Source organism: Pangasianodon hypophthalmus, chromosome 11 (genome assembly GCF_027358585.1).
Source record: "Pangasianodon hypophthalmus isolate fPanHyp1 chromosome 11, fPanHyp1.pri, whole genome shotgun sequence".
Taxonomy (NCBI): Eukaryota; Metazoa; Chordata; class Actinopteri; order Siluriformes; family Pangasiidae; genus Pangasianodon; species Pangasianodon hypophthalmus.
Genome location: NC_069720.1, coordinates 7,604,545 through 7,617,248, shown reverse-complemented (window position 1 = coordinate 7,617,248; position 12,704 = coordinate 7,604,545). Strand labels below are relative to the sequence as shown.

Below are 12,704 nucleotides of genomic sequence, written 5' to 3'. Positions count from 1 at the left end.
AATGTGGCTTATAATTGCTGTATAGAAAAACATGCAAAGCACACTTGGAAACAAGTTTTCTATAACAGCAGCTCTTACAGTAGTTCTGACTGCAAGGCAAACCACAGGTTCACATAAATGTTGTTCTAATAGATTATAATTGCTCTAGTGACAGGAAGGATCTTGTATGGCAGACACTCCACATAACCTAAATAAAGGGCTTAGATAATGTGCTGTTATTATCATGGTAAGGAGTCTCCAGTGTCAGCACTTTGTAACAGTCAGTAAGTTTTCCACCAGACAGATTATAGCTGCTATATAATGTAGGTGATAACAGGAACTAACTTGTTCTGCAGACATTTTACAACATTAAATGTAACAATAAACTGCTTAAAAAAATGATGTTTTTAAATTAATATTTAAAAAAAGTACCTGTTGGTCACATGTTCTGAAAAAAAAAAAAAACGTTTGTTGTGCAGATTCCTTAGATAGTTTTTGAACACCCAATATTAACATTTTTGGTTAAACCTCAAAAAATGGGTACAGTATAAGTCAAATCCTCTAGAATTTAAAAACTTGAGAAAGAAGCAGTGAGCTGACTGATTAATCTAGAAAAAGGCCAATCTGAATCATTCTAATTAGGCACACAATATACACTATGTGGTCAAAGGTTTGTGGACACCTGACCATCAGACCCATATTTGCGTTTTGAACATCTCATTCCAGATTTAGTCCCCCTTTACTGTTATAATAACCTCCACTCTTCTGGGAAGGCTTTCCACTAGATTTTGGAGTGTGGCTGTGGGGATTTGTGTTCATTCAGCCAAACCAATCTCAGCAAACCATGTGTTCATGGAGCTCGGTTTGTGCACAGGGACACTGTCATGCTGGAACAGGTTTGGGCCTCTTAGTTCCAGTGAAGGGAAATTGTAATGCTACAGCATACAAAGTGTCTTTTTCCAACATTGTGTGTGTTTCTAACATTGTGACAACAGTTTGAGGAATACCCAGATATGGGTTTGACAGTACGGTGTCCACATACTTTTGCCCATATAGTGTATATTTACGCATATATTTATAAAGCTAGGCTTATAGTAATTTACAGTTTTATAGTGACTGCTTCACCAGACAAGTGCCCTTCCCTTTAATAAGGCATTCATTTAGAGCCCTATTAGTATGTGCCTGTCCATGCAAAGATTTAGGTATTTGATGGAAGACTGTTTTTTTTTTTTCTTTTTTTTCTTCTTCCTTATTTAACTGTCAATAGTGGGTAAACTGTAATAAAATGCAAAAAATCCTTTTGACTCACAGTATAGCTGGCATTTCTCATTTCTCTGATGTATAATAAATGGATTTTTCTGAAGCCTTAACCAGGTTAAGCATTTAAATGTTGAGTTAAAATTCATTTGAGTCACATGAAGGTAGCAATTAGTAGCAATATACAATCAAAAACAAGCACAGCTTGAAGAAAAGGTGTTTCAGCTTCAATTCTGCAGTTATTTAGCAGGGTTTATGGTGTGATGTAAATCTTGTTTCTGCACTTTGTATCATGCAATAATTTAATTTCTGCTGTTACAACCCCAATTAGTCTAGGGGTATGTGGGGAATAACACTTATTTGATTATTAAAAATATCAGTTGTGTGTGTGTGTGTGTGTGTAGTCAGCGACCATCAATCCAGGTTATTTATTTATCTATATATAGAGAGAGAGAGAAAAGGGGAGAGAACAAAACACAAAACACGCGAACATACATCAGAACGAAAGATCCAGAGCGTCAGACAACTGGGGCTGCTTTTTAAGTTCCAGGCAGTGGAATCAATGGAATAAAGTGAACTTCAAATCATTTGGCAGTTTATACTGCAGAAATGGTAGCAATTCTTTTGGCATTGCAGTGGGTAGAGGAGCATAAACCTGGGAATGTTTTAATTTGTTCTGACTCAGTATCAGTCTTAAAGAGTTTGAGATCTTTTAAATCTAGCCACCAAGATATTCACTTTAGTATTTTACAAATACACTCAAGAGTCGTTCAAAATAATATTTCAGTCAGTTTTATATGGGTTCCTGCACACATAGGAATAAAGGGAAATGAAGAAGTGGATAAATTAGGGAAACAAGCGTTACAGAGAGAAATCATAGAGATTCAAGTTCCATTAAGTAAGTCAGAGATTAAGGTTTTAATTTGGAGTAAAGTGATTGAAGAATGGCAAGTAAAGTGGAATAATGGGAAAAAGGGTAGATTTCTTTACAGCTTAATTAATAAGGTAAATCAAAAGATAAAATGTATAGGTAAATCAAGGAAAGAAGAGGTTATTTATAATAGAATAATGTTAGGTCATTCAAATTTAAATAGCACACTTAAAATTATAGGGAAACATCCAAATGGGTTACATGAACAATGTCATGTTGAAGAAACAATACCTTGTGTGATTCTTGAATGTATTAAATATGAACAAGAAAGGAACAATATGATAGAAGAAATAAAGAAAAATGGAATTCAAGAATTACATTTTAAGGTTTTAATAAAATAGTCAAGTGAAATTAATAGTAAAGCTTTCTTTGATTTTATTAGGGAGATGGGGCTGATAAATACAACCCCTGGCAAAAATTATGGAATCACCACACTTAGAGGATGTTCACCCAGCTTTTTTACTTGATAGCAAACAAACAAATCACAGATATGACACAAAAAAGGTTTTGTTCAATAGCTTAACATTCTGGTTTGTGAAATATACATTAAAAAAAATTCAAGGACATTTTTTTTATTAATGGCATGTCTTTTTCCAAATCAAGTAGAGGAAAAAATTATGGAATCACTCAATGTTGAGGAAAAAATTATGGAATCATCAACAAAAAACCACAATTAATACTTTGTTGCTCCTCCTCTGGCTTTTATTCTTTGAGGCATAGACCTCACTAATGAATAACAATATTCCCCATCAATCTGGTTCCAACTTTCTCGAATAGCAGTTGACAGATCAGCTTTGCAGGGTGGAGCCTTAACATGGACCAGTTTTTTTACTTTCCACCATAAATTTTCAATTGGATTGAGATCCGGACTGTTTGCTGGCCATGTCATTGAGTTGATATGCCTTTCCTGAAAAAAAGCTTTAAAACTGTTTGCTCTGTGGCAAGATGCATTGTCATCCTGAAAAATTATTTCATCATCACCAAACCTATTTTCTATGGATGGAATGAGAAAATGTCCAAAATTTCACAGTACAACTGTGCATTGACTGCTGAGGTAATGACTGCCATCTCCCCTGGTCCTTTACCTGACATGCAACCCAATATCATAAATGAGTTGGGAAATTTGATTGGTTCAGGCAGTCATCTTTATATGTTTTGTTAGAACGGCACCAGACAAAAGTTCCAGCATCATCTCCTTGGCCAATGCAGATTCATGATTCATCACTGAATTTCACTTTCATCCAATCATCCACACTCCATGATTGCTTCTCCTCAGCCCACTGTAACCTTGTTTTCTTCTGTTTTGGTGTTAGTGCTGGTTTTCTTTTGGCTTTTCTATATATAAATCTCATTTCATTCAGCCGGTTTCTTACAGTTCTGTCACAAACATTGACTCCTGTTTCCGCCCATTTGTTTTTCATTTGTTTTTCATTTGTTTTGTTGTGCATTTTCTATTTTCAAGGCATAGTGCTTTGAGTTTTCTATCCTGATGCTTTGACATCTTCCTTAGTCTGCCTGTATATCTACCTTTCATATCCTTCCCATTAAGTTTATACTTGCAACAAATTTTAGACACAGCTGACTGGGAGCAACCAACCTCTTTGGCCACACTCCATGTTGAAATTCCTTGTTGAAGGAGTTTTATAATCCTTTCCATTGTTTCAACTGACAACTCTCTCATTGGAGCCATGTTTCCTTTCAATTAGCCAAGTCCAACAGCCCATTAAAGTGTGTAAGCACTCCCTTTAAACTGCTGACTTATTAGCATTTTTAGACTTGTCCCAGTATTTGTTTTAGAAATGGAAATTAAAAATTGATTCCATAATTTTTTCCTCTACTTGATTTGGAAAAAGACATGCCATTAATAAAAAAAAATGTCCTTGAATTTTTTTTTATGTATATTTCACAAACCAGAATGTTAAGCTATTGAACAAAACCTTTTTTGTGTCATATCTGTGATTTGTTTGTTTGCTATCAAGTAAAAAAGCTGGGTAAATATCCTCTAAGTGTGGTGATTCCATAATTTTTGCCAGGGGTTGTAGAATAGAAATCTCTGTCTGTTCCACTCTCCGGAGCAGAAGGTGGCGGTAATGCACCTATTACGCTGGTTGCCAGCCGCCGTTAAAAACCAAGAAGAAGAAGAAGAAGAAACAGAAACCCGAGACCGTAACACTGCACTTTGTACTGAGTTTGCTAAGGCAATAAAATCTCGTAACAGTAGGTGAGGTTAAAGCTGAGGACATTTATACTGAGAGTTAAATGAAATTATCTTCTACTTCTGAAGTAGTATTTATGTATCTTATTTTTCTATTTCTAACTATAGACTATGTTAAAAGAAATGAGGGAGCTTTGTATGGTATTTAGCAGCTACTGTGTAAACAAAGTGATTTAGGCAGTGATACATTTATTCCCTTTAAACAGAGTAAATCTAATCTGCACAATGTAGTCTTATTCCAGCTAGGTCTTGTTTGTTCTGAAGAGCAGTACAGTAGCAGTAGTAGGTTTGCTTTGAACTGAAACGCATAATGAAACGAAATAAACCATCAGTGGAGACGTTTGGAAAGAGACCGAAAGGAGAAGAACAAGAGCAAGGAGAAGGAAAACATGGCAGCAGTAAGAATGACCATTTTCCTTGTGTTTATGATTTTAGCATTGTAAATTACCACATTACCTTTACTCTATTGTCTGTAGAGCGGACCTGGTGTTTGTAAAGTAACTGCTGCATCTAATGTTTAATTGTCATTATTAATGGCATGATTATCTCAGCTATAAAATACCTTCCTCGTGAGTATGTAATGTAAAGATGTTTACATTAAGATGTCTTGCTGGAAGTCTGTTTGGTTTGTTTCATGTGCATGAATGAATGTGAAATGGTTAAAGGTGAAAATATTCTTGCTTTCACATGCTTTATGTAAACAGTGGTTGGCAAAGTCCATCTTATCTGCACCCAGATCAACAGTGGGGCTGGTAAAATCACTCAGCTGGCTCTAGACTATAGGACACCTAGGCAAGATTTTACCTTGGAGGACCAAGGCAGTGTTTTTAGTCTAAGAAGTATTTTTGTGCAAGCACATGAGTAATTTCCCGGTATGATGCCAGCATGCTTAATTTAGTTGGGGGTTGGGTGGAAAATACTTGAGTAATTTTACTTTGTTACTATACTCAAGTATTATTTGGGAGTATTTACTTTATTAAATATATAGTGTTATTGAAATTGAATAATTGTACTCTTACTTAATTACATTTAAAGAAAAAAAATGTACTTTTGTTTAGACCTTCATAGTCCTCATTACAAATTTCATCCAGCCAACGACTCTATTGATGCCTCGATGATACATCAATCAAATGAGCTCCCAGAAATTTTATTTAAATTTCAGTTTAGCGTCCATTCAAGTTCATCAGTGTAGAAAAAATGATCAAGAATCATGACAATTCACCATTCTGAGTGATCTCATGCTACACAATGTAGTTAGCACTATATCTATCTGTGTGCATCTGAATATGGAAAAGCAACTGGACTGCAGTGTGGAGCATGAGGATGTACACCCCCGGCACTACCTCCTCAGTACAATGTTTCAATATGCTGGACTAAGCACAAACTCGTATAAAATGAGGAGTCTCCTTTTCCTCCCTCAAAGGCATGAACTCCATCTAATTTGAAGAAATATGTTTTGCTAATTCGCTAACATTAATTGGCTGTACTTAACTAAGTGTTCTTTTTGTTTTCTGTGCTAATGTCAGGCTAGACTAGCATCAATTCCAATGACTAACATACATGGCAAAAATTCTAGCAAATGCTGGTTATTAATGTGATATTTTATTTCTGATTAATTAGTTAGCAAACTATGTAGCATTAGTCATGCATATGACTAGCAAAATTATAGAGATCGAATTATGTTTTCAGGCAAAGCAATGCAGTTGCTTATAACAGTCTGGGACTTGAAACATTTTCACTTTGAAATCCAACATGCTAAAACTTACAATATAATATGAATAATGCCTTATTTGATTTTTGGAATTTGGTCCAAAGCACAACCTGGGAGAGAATTATGATTATGATCATATATTATGATTGCCTCTTTTGTTTGAAAAAAAAAAAAAATAGGTATTAACTTTGCTCCTAAAGACGACTGAATGAATGAATGGACTGTGTTCCTGGCTGCATAGACAGTCTACACAGTCGCTACTCAAGCTGCCCAATCTGCCCTTTTCTGTCCAATTTGCACCATGCAAGTGCAGCAATGTATATTTTACGAGGTCTATACAATCACAATGGGAAATGCAAATGAGTATGTTAATATTGCTAACATAACCAACCAAATAGAGAAGAGTGCTCTTGATCAATGTATTTCTTCATCTGTCTGTCATTCTCACTCACAGAACTTAGAGTTTTGCTGTATGGAGCAAAGCTGTCTGGGAAAAGCTCTGTGATTAACACTGTGTTTGGAAAAGATCTGCTTCCGACAAACAGAAGGACAGTTTATTGTAAGACATTTCAGGGGAATGTGCATGGAAGAGAGCTGATGCTGGTTGACACTCCTGGCTGGTGGAAAGATTTCCCACTTAGTGACACTGCAACCTTTCTTAAAAAGGAGCTTGTGTATGGAGTTTCTTTATGCAAACCTGGACCCCATGCAATCCTTCTTGTCATAGAGGTTGGCCTTCCATTTAATGAGAGACACAGAAAATCTATGGAGGAACACCTTAGCCTTCTTGGTGACAAAATCTGGGCACACGTCCTTGTGTTATTCACCAAAGGTCACTCCACAGGTGCCAAAACTAAAGAAGTAGAGGAATATATAAAAACTGGAGGAGAAGCCCTACAATGGGTGACAGAAAAATGTGGGCACAGATGTCATTTCTTTGATAATACAGTCCCAAATGATGTCTCACAAGTCTGCTCATTACTGGACAAGATTGAGGTTATAATCCAAACAAACAACACAGCTTGTTTCAAAATTGATCCAAAAATATTGCAGGAGTCAGAGGAGTGGAGGAAGAATGTGATGAGAAGAGCAAGAGACAGGGAGATAGGCATTAAAGAACAACAAAAAAATTACGGTAAGTTTCCATATCTTGGGTCTTAAGTGGGACATTCTTAATTATAATTTAAGTCTAAACCTTTCTCTGTAATGTTCCTCTTTCTATAGAGCTGAGAATTATGCTGGTGGGTTGGGTGATGTCTGGAAAGAGTGCATCTGGGAACACTATGCTGAACAAAGATGAGTTTGCTGTTACTGGCAAAAGCACTGCTAAATGTCAAATAGGACATGGAGAAGTTTCTGGAAGGCCAGTAACTGTGATTGATACACCGAGTTGGTGGAAGTTCTTTCCATCTCAATACACCCCAGAATGGATCAAGTCTGAAATTCTGGACAGTGCATTTCAGAAGCATAACTCCCCACACTCCATACTTCTAGTTATTCCAGCAGACACGTCTTTCAAAGAAGAACAGAGAAAAGTCATTGAGGAAAACATGAAGATTCTGGGAGAACAAGTGTGGAGACACACCATAATACTGTTCACATGGGGTGACATGCTTGGAGACATGACCATAGAACAGCACTTTGAGAGTGAAGGTAAGGACCTACAGGTACTGGTTGAGAAATGCGGGAACAGATATCACGTCTTTGACAATGAAAAGAGAGAGAACCTTGCTCAGGTCACAGAACTGCTTCAGAAGATTGATGAGATGATGTCCAGGAATTTCACCTTATTTTACAGAGAACTTGAAGACAGAGATGGAGAGATGGACACACAGTCCACAAAAGTCAGTGATGATGAAAGAAATGTGAAAGAGGTTGTCTTATTAATAGATGAAGAATGGAAAAGAAGGGAAAAAGAATTTCTGGAAAAGGTTTTGCAGTTAAACAAGGATTACTGGAGAGGTGCACGTTTCAGAGGAGATAGGAGCATTGAGTTACCAGCCAATTGTACGTGTCTATTTATTTTCTGTATTACATTAACTTCAACTGTTTAGATGTTAACTTATACATATTATAAAATAGAACTATTATTACCTTTACAGTTAGCAAGACACATCCAGCCACTGACATTAAAGCTACAAATGAGACTCAAGGCAATACATCTCACAGGGAGACGGAGTCTCACAGTAAGTGAATCACTTTGTCGTTCATATGAATATGGTATGCTAGTTAGCACAGGCGATTACTTTAAGACTATGTAAGAAACATGGCTTCCCCTAAAATTTAATTAAAATGCAGCAATTGAATGTTTACAAATCTGTCTATATTATTCAACACTCTTGGTGAAATTCAATTTTTCACAAGTACACTAGTTTTATCTAATATCAGTATCAAATACAGTGCCTTTAGAAAGTATTCACCCCAGTGATTTTTTATCTCCTTTGGCTGTGTTGCAACATCAAATCAAAGTCTATTAGAATGGGATATTTTTTGGACTCTCTACAAAAATAAACTTAAATTAATTATTTAGATGTCCTTGTAATTATTTAAAAATAACTAAACACTGCTTAATTGATAATTATTTACCCCAACATTCAATACTTAGTGCATTGTATTTTTGGAGGAATTACAGATTTGAGTTGTCTCATATATGTCTCTATGAGCTTTGGTCATTTTGATTTTGGCATTTTCTCCCATTCCTCAATGCAAATATTCTTCAGCTCTCCCAAATTAAATGGAGAATGTTGGTGGACAGCAATTTTCAGGTCATGCCACAAATTTTCAAATGGATTTAAGTTTGGGCTTTGACTCAGCTATTCCAGAACACAAACCTTCTTTTTTTCAAGCAATCCCTTTGTAGATATTGCCCTGTGCTTTGGTCACTGTACTGTTGGGATAATTTTTCACCCTAGACACATATTGCTGGCTTCCTTGAGCAGGTTCTCCTCAAAAATATAGCTTGTATTTGGCTCTATTCATGTTGCCCCTGACGGCAACAAGATTTCCAGTTCGTTCTGCTGAAAAGCAAGCCCAGAGCGTGATGCTACCACCACCGTGCTTGATGGTAGGAATGGTGTCACCTGGAATGGTGTCACATTGGGCTGTATCTGCACGAATCACTTTGCGTTTAGACCAAATGGTTCAAAATCTTATTCCAAAAGCTCTCAGATTTTGTCACAAAGCAGTGAGCAACCTCCAGGTGTGCCTTTATGTTGGCCTTTCTCAGAAGTGGCTTCCTTTTCGAATCTAGAGGCTGATGGTATTGTCGATGTGTGCACAAGTTCCCCTGATTCAGCCAGTGAGCTCTGTAACCCCTTCAGTGTTGTAGCTGGCCTATTGAACACTTCTCTGACAATTGCCTTTCTTGCCCTGGCACTAAGAATGGCCTGACCTTGGTAGTGTCTGGGTTGTGCCATATTTTTTCCATTTTGTTATAATGGATTTCACAGTGCTCCTAGGAAGGATCAAAGCTTTGCTGATCTTTTTAATAAGCTTCTCCAGCTTTTTTTCCTCCTAAAAACTTCATCTCAAAGCTTCATGGGCAGTTTCTTGGTCCTTATGACAGCAGGACTAATCTGATTAATTTTCTATTTTCAAATAATTCTGAGGATGTCTAATTAAAATAAGGAGTGAGTCAACTCATATAATTATTATATATATATCCTTACTTGCTTACTTTTTGCAATCATACAGTGGCACAGCAGCACTCGAAAAACCCACATTTTATTTTTAGTTGAACCCCTTAAGGCAGTGCACCAAGTCTCCCAGGTAGATCAGAAGGTGTTTTATTTTTCACTTAGCTAAGTTGAAAGGAAGAAGAGCAAGGTGTGATTGGCACTACAGAAATAACTAGCAAGACAGAAAGACAGTGATAGCAGCAAAAAAAATGTGTCTACGTATCACAGAGACTACTCAAACACTCATAATGGTATGTATAATGTAGTAATGTATGTCTTTTATTTTGCAAAAATTGCATATTTTGTTCATGACAGAATTTCTGATACTTCCCCTAGGGGAAGTATTCCTGAAAAGAGCTCAATGGCACAGTCCCAATACTAATGAGAGGGCTGTTGAGGGGTATGAATGATCTAAAACTCTGCAATACATAACATGGTGGGTTCACTCCATCTGCAACCTGCGGCCATTGTTCGAAACATGAAATAGGTGGAAACGGGCCTAGAAACCTAAAGTCATGCAGCCACACAGCAATGACCATAAGTAGAACTAAGTTGCAAGTTGTCGATAAGGTTTTACCGGTGGCTGGATAGCTACATGTAATAACTGTGCTTTGTTTTTTGAGCCAGATGAGAATCTAACCCCAAAGGATCTGTTAGAAGCAGAGTCTTCTGTAACAATAAACTGGTACAAAAGCAGAAGGATCAAAGTGCAGAGTTTATTCTGAAAAACAGCAGGTCCAAAATATAAATGTGAGACTAGCTCAAAGGTCAAAAACTGACAACAGGTAAAAAGGTATAACCAGATCCAGGTACATCCAAAACTGGAAAACCAAAGTACAAGCAAAGGTTAGAATATTAGACTATAAAACAGTAATGCATAGTAACGCACTTCAAGACTGACATAGCAGACTAACTAGGTAGATACACACTTACTAGACATTTAATAGGAGCACCTGTACCCCTGCTTGTTCATGCCAATATTCAATCAACCAATCATATGACAGCAACGCAATGCATAAAATCATGCAGATACAGGCAAGAGTTTCAGTTGTTCACATGAAACATCAGAATGTGATCTCGGTGACTTTGATTGTGGCATGGTTGTTGGTGCCAGAAAGGCTGGTTTGAGTATTTTAGAAACTGCTGATCTCCTGGGATTTTCATGCACAACAGTCTCTGGAGTTTGCACAGAACGGTACAAAAAAAAAACAAATAAATAATAATTGGGGGGTAATTGAGCTAATTGGGAGCAGGTGTGTGATAATCATGTCAGTGGTAAATAATCAGTATTCCGGTAACTGCAATTTTTGGTGGTGTGGCGTGGACTTGTCAAGGGTGACTGTGACTATATTCTTTTAGTCATAACCCTTAAAATTCTTGTTCTTTTTTTCAGGAATTTAGGATCATAAGTTCAATTTCACCCATTCTGGCGTAGCTTTTCAGAGAAATAGATAAAAGTGAGTCAAAGCTGTTTATGAGTTTTATCTGTCTAGTTTTATATTTACATTAATTTTCATGAACAGGGCATGGTGAACTTCAAGGAAAAGAGAAACACAGTTTGAAACTCAAGGATCAAGTTAAAGAGATGCTTGATCGAGAATGGAGCAGGCGAGAGGAGACACTGCTGGGAACACTTCAGGAAATGTTAAAGAATCACATATCTGGTAAGAAACATATCTCATTAGATAAGTATTAGTCAATGTGTGTACATATGCCCTTACCTGCAACGTTCTCTGAAATTGGTATCTTGTGATGGGTATCTCGTTGATCTCCCCAACTTTTCATTGTTTTCACAGAAACATGTTCCATTCCAGACCAGGATGAGATAGAATGTTCCAGGCAGAAGGTGTTGAAGTGGCTTGATGTCTCAACACCAACATCTGGATGTGCATCAGCTTCAAAAAGCTCTATTTAAATGGACATATCTACTGTCCCTAAGAGCCTTTAGAAGAAGAAGAGCCTTTGATACTTTAATGGAAAGATGGATCTGAAAATTGGAAAAAATGTTGTACAGGAGAGTCAGACATTACAGTTACGTGGAAACACTTTTTGTATGCACAAACCCAGATTTGATATTTAAAATACTGAGTCTCATCTCATGGCATTTGCCACACCTATGTACATGGCCTGTTCTGCCCTTCAGCATAAACAGTTGGTGTGACCAACTGTAACACATCATGGAATGAGATGTTTTAGAGCTGGCACAATATGTGAACAAAACTTACTGTTTCTTCAGAAGTCTCAGCATCAGAAGATTCACATTCTCAATTTATACCAAACGATACATTTTCTAGAAACTGGTGTAATCTGCAGTAGCATTTTTGAATATATTCTGACCTTTTCTAACATATCTTAGAATATTCGTTCAGTTAAACAAGGCACAAAAAAACATTCAGTTTTCCATATAAGACTTTTATTTGATTTTTGAACAATATCCGTCATGGTGGGAGAATGCTAGAGGATACATAAGATCTAACACCAGCACATTTTGTAGATTATATACTCCACAAGCAAGGAATTCCTTTGTCCCAAGTCACTGAGAACCAATTAAAATAAGCTTTCGAACTGACTGAAATGTCCTCTCAGTTTGCGAAGGGAGACAAAATGACAAGGCTGAAAAATAGTTACGTTTGTATAACAAGCCTTATTGCAAAATTTTGATTTTTTGCTCAGATCTTTGATTGTTCAAGGTAGTCATATAGTAATGTGGCAACAAGGTTGTAACTGTATGCTTTGCCAGTGCTGTGCCATAATCATATTACTGAATCCAGCTGTAAAAAAACATTATTACTGTTTCTGGACACAGAACATAACAGAATTAGTAGATACAACTGTTCATATAATTATTCTGTCCTTTATTAAATATCTGTATTACATTTTTGTAGCTAAGAAATGCTAAAGATGACTTATAGAAATAAATCTATCTTCTTCCTA

At 36.6% G+C, this 12,704-nt stretch overlaps 1 protein-coding gene across 5 annotated transcripts; it reads left to right on the top strand.

Annotated features, from left to right (window-relative positions):
• Positions 1-4,292: 4,292 nt before the first annotated feature.
• On the top strand, positions 4,293-12,704 carry si:ch1073-365p7.2 (GTPase IMAP family member 7). Of its 5 annotated transcripts, none has more exons than XM_034308538.2 (6): positions 4,294-4,780; positions 6,548-7,228; positions 7,318-7,746; positions 8,196-8,279; positions 11,294-11,434; positions 11,567-12,704. In XM_034308538.2, exons 1-6 carry the CDS (start codon positions 4,693-4,695, stop codon positions 11,683-11,685), a joined length of 1,542 nt encoding a protein of 513 aa, XP_034164429.2. In that variant the 5' UTR covers positions 4,294-4,692; the 3' UTR covers positions 11,686-12,704. The 5 variants fall into 5 exon arrangements, with proteins under 5 accessions (XP_053094021.1, XP_034164429.2, XP_053094020.1 ...); XM_026930687.3 differs by having other exon boundaries at positions 4,295-4,780; positions 7,318-8,100; XM_026930688.3 differs by having other exon boundaries at positions 4,296-4,780; positions 7,147-7,228; positions 7,318-8,100.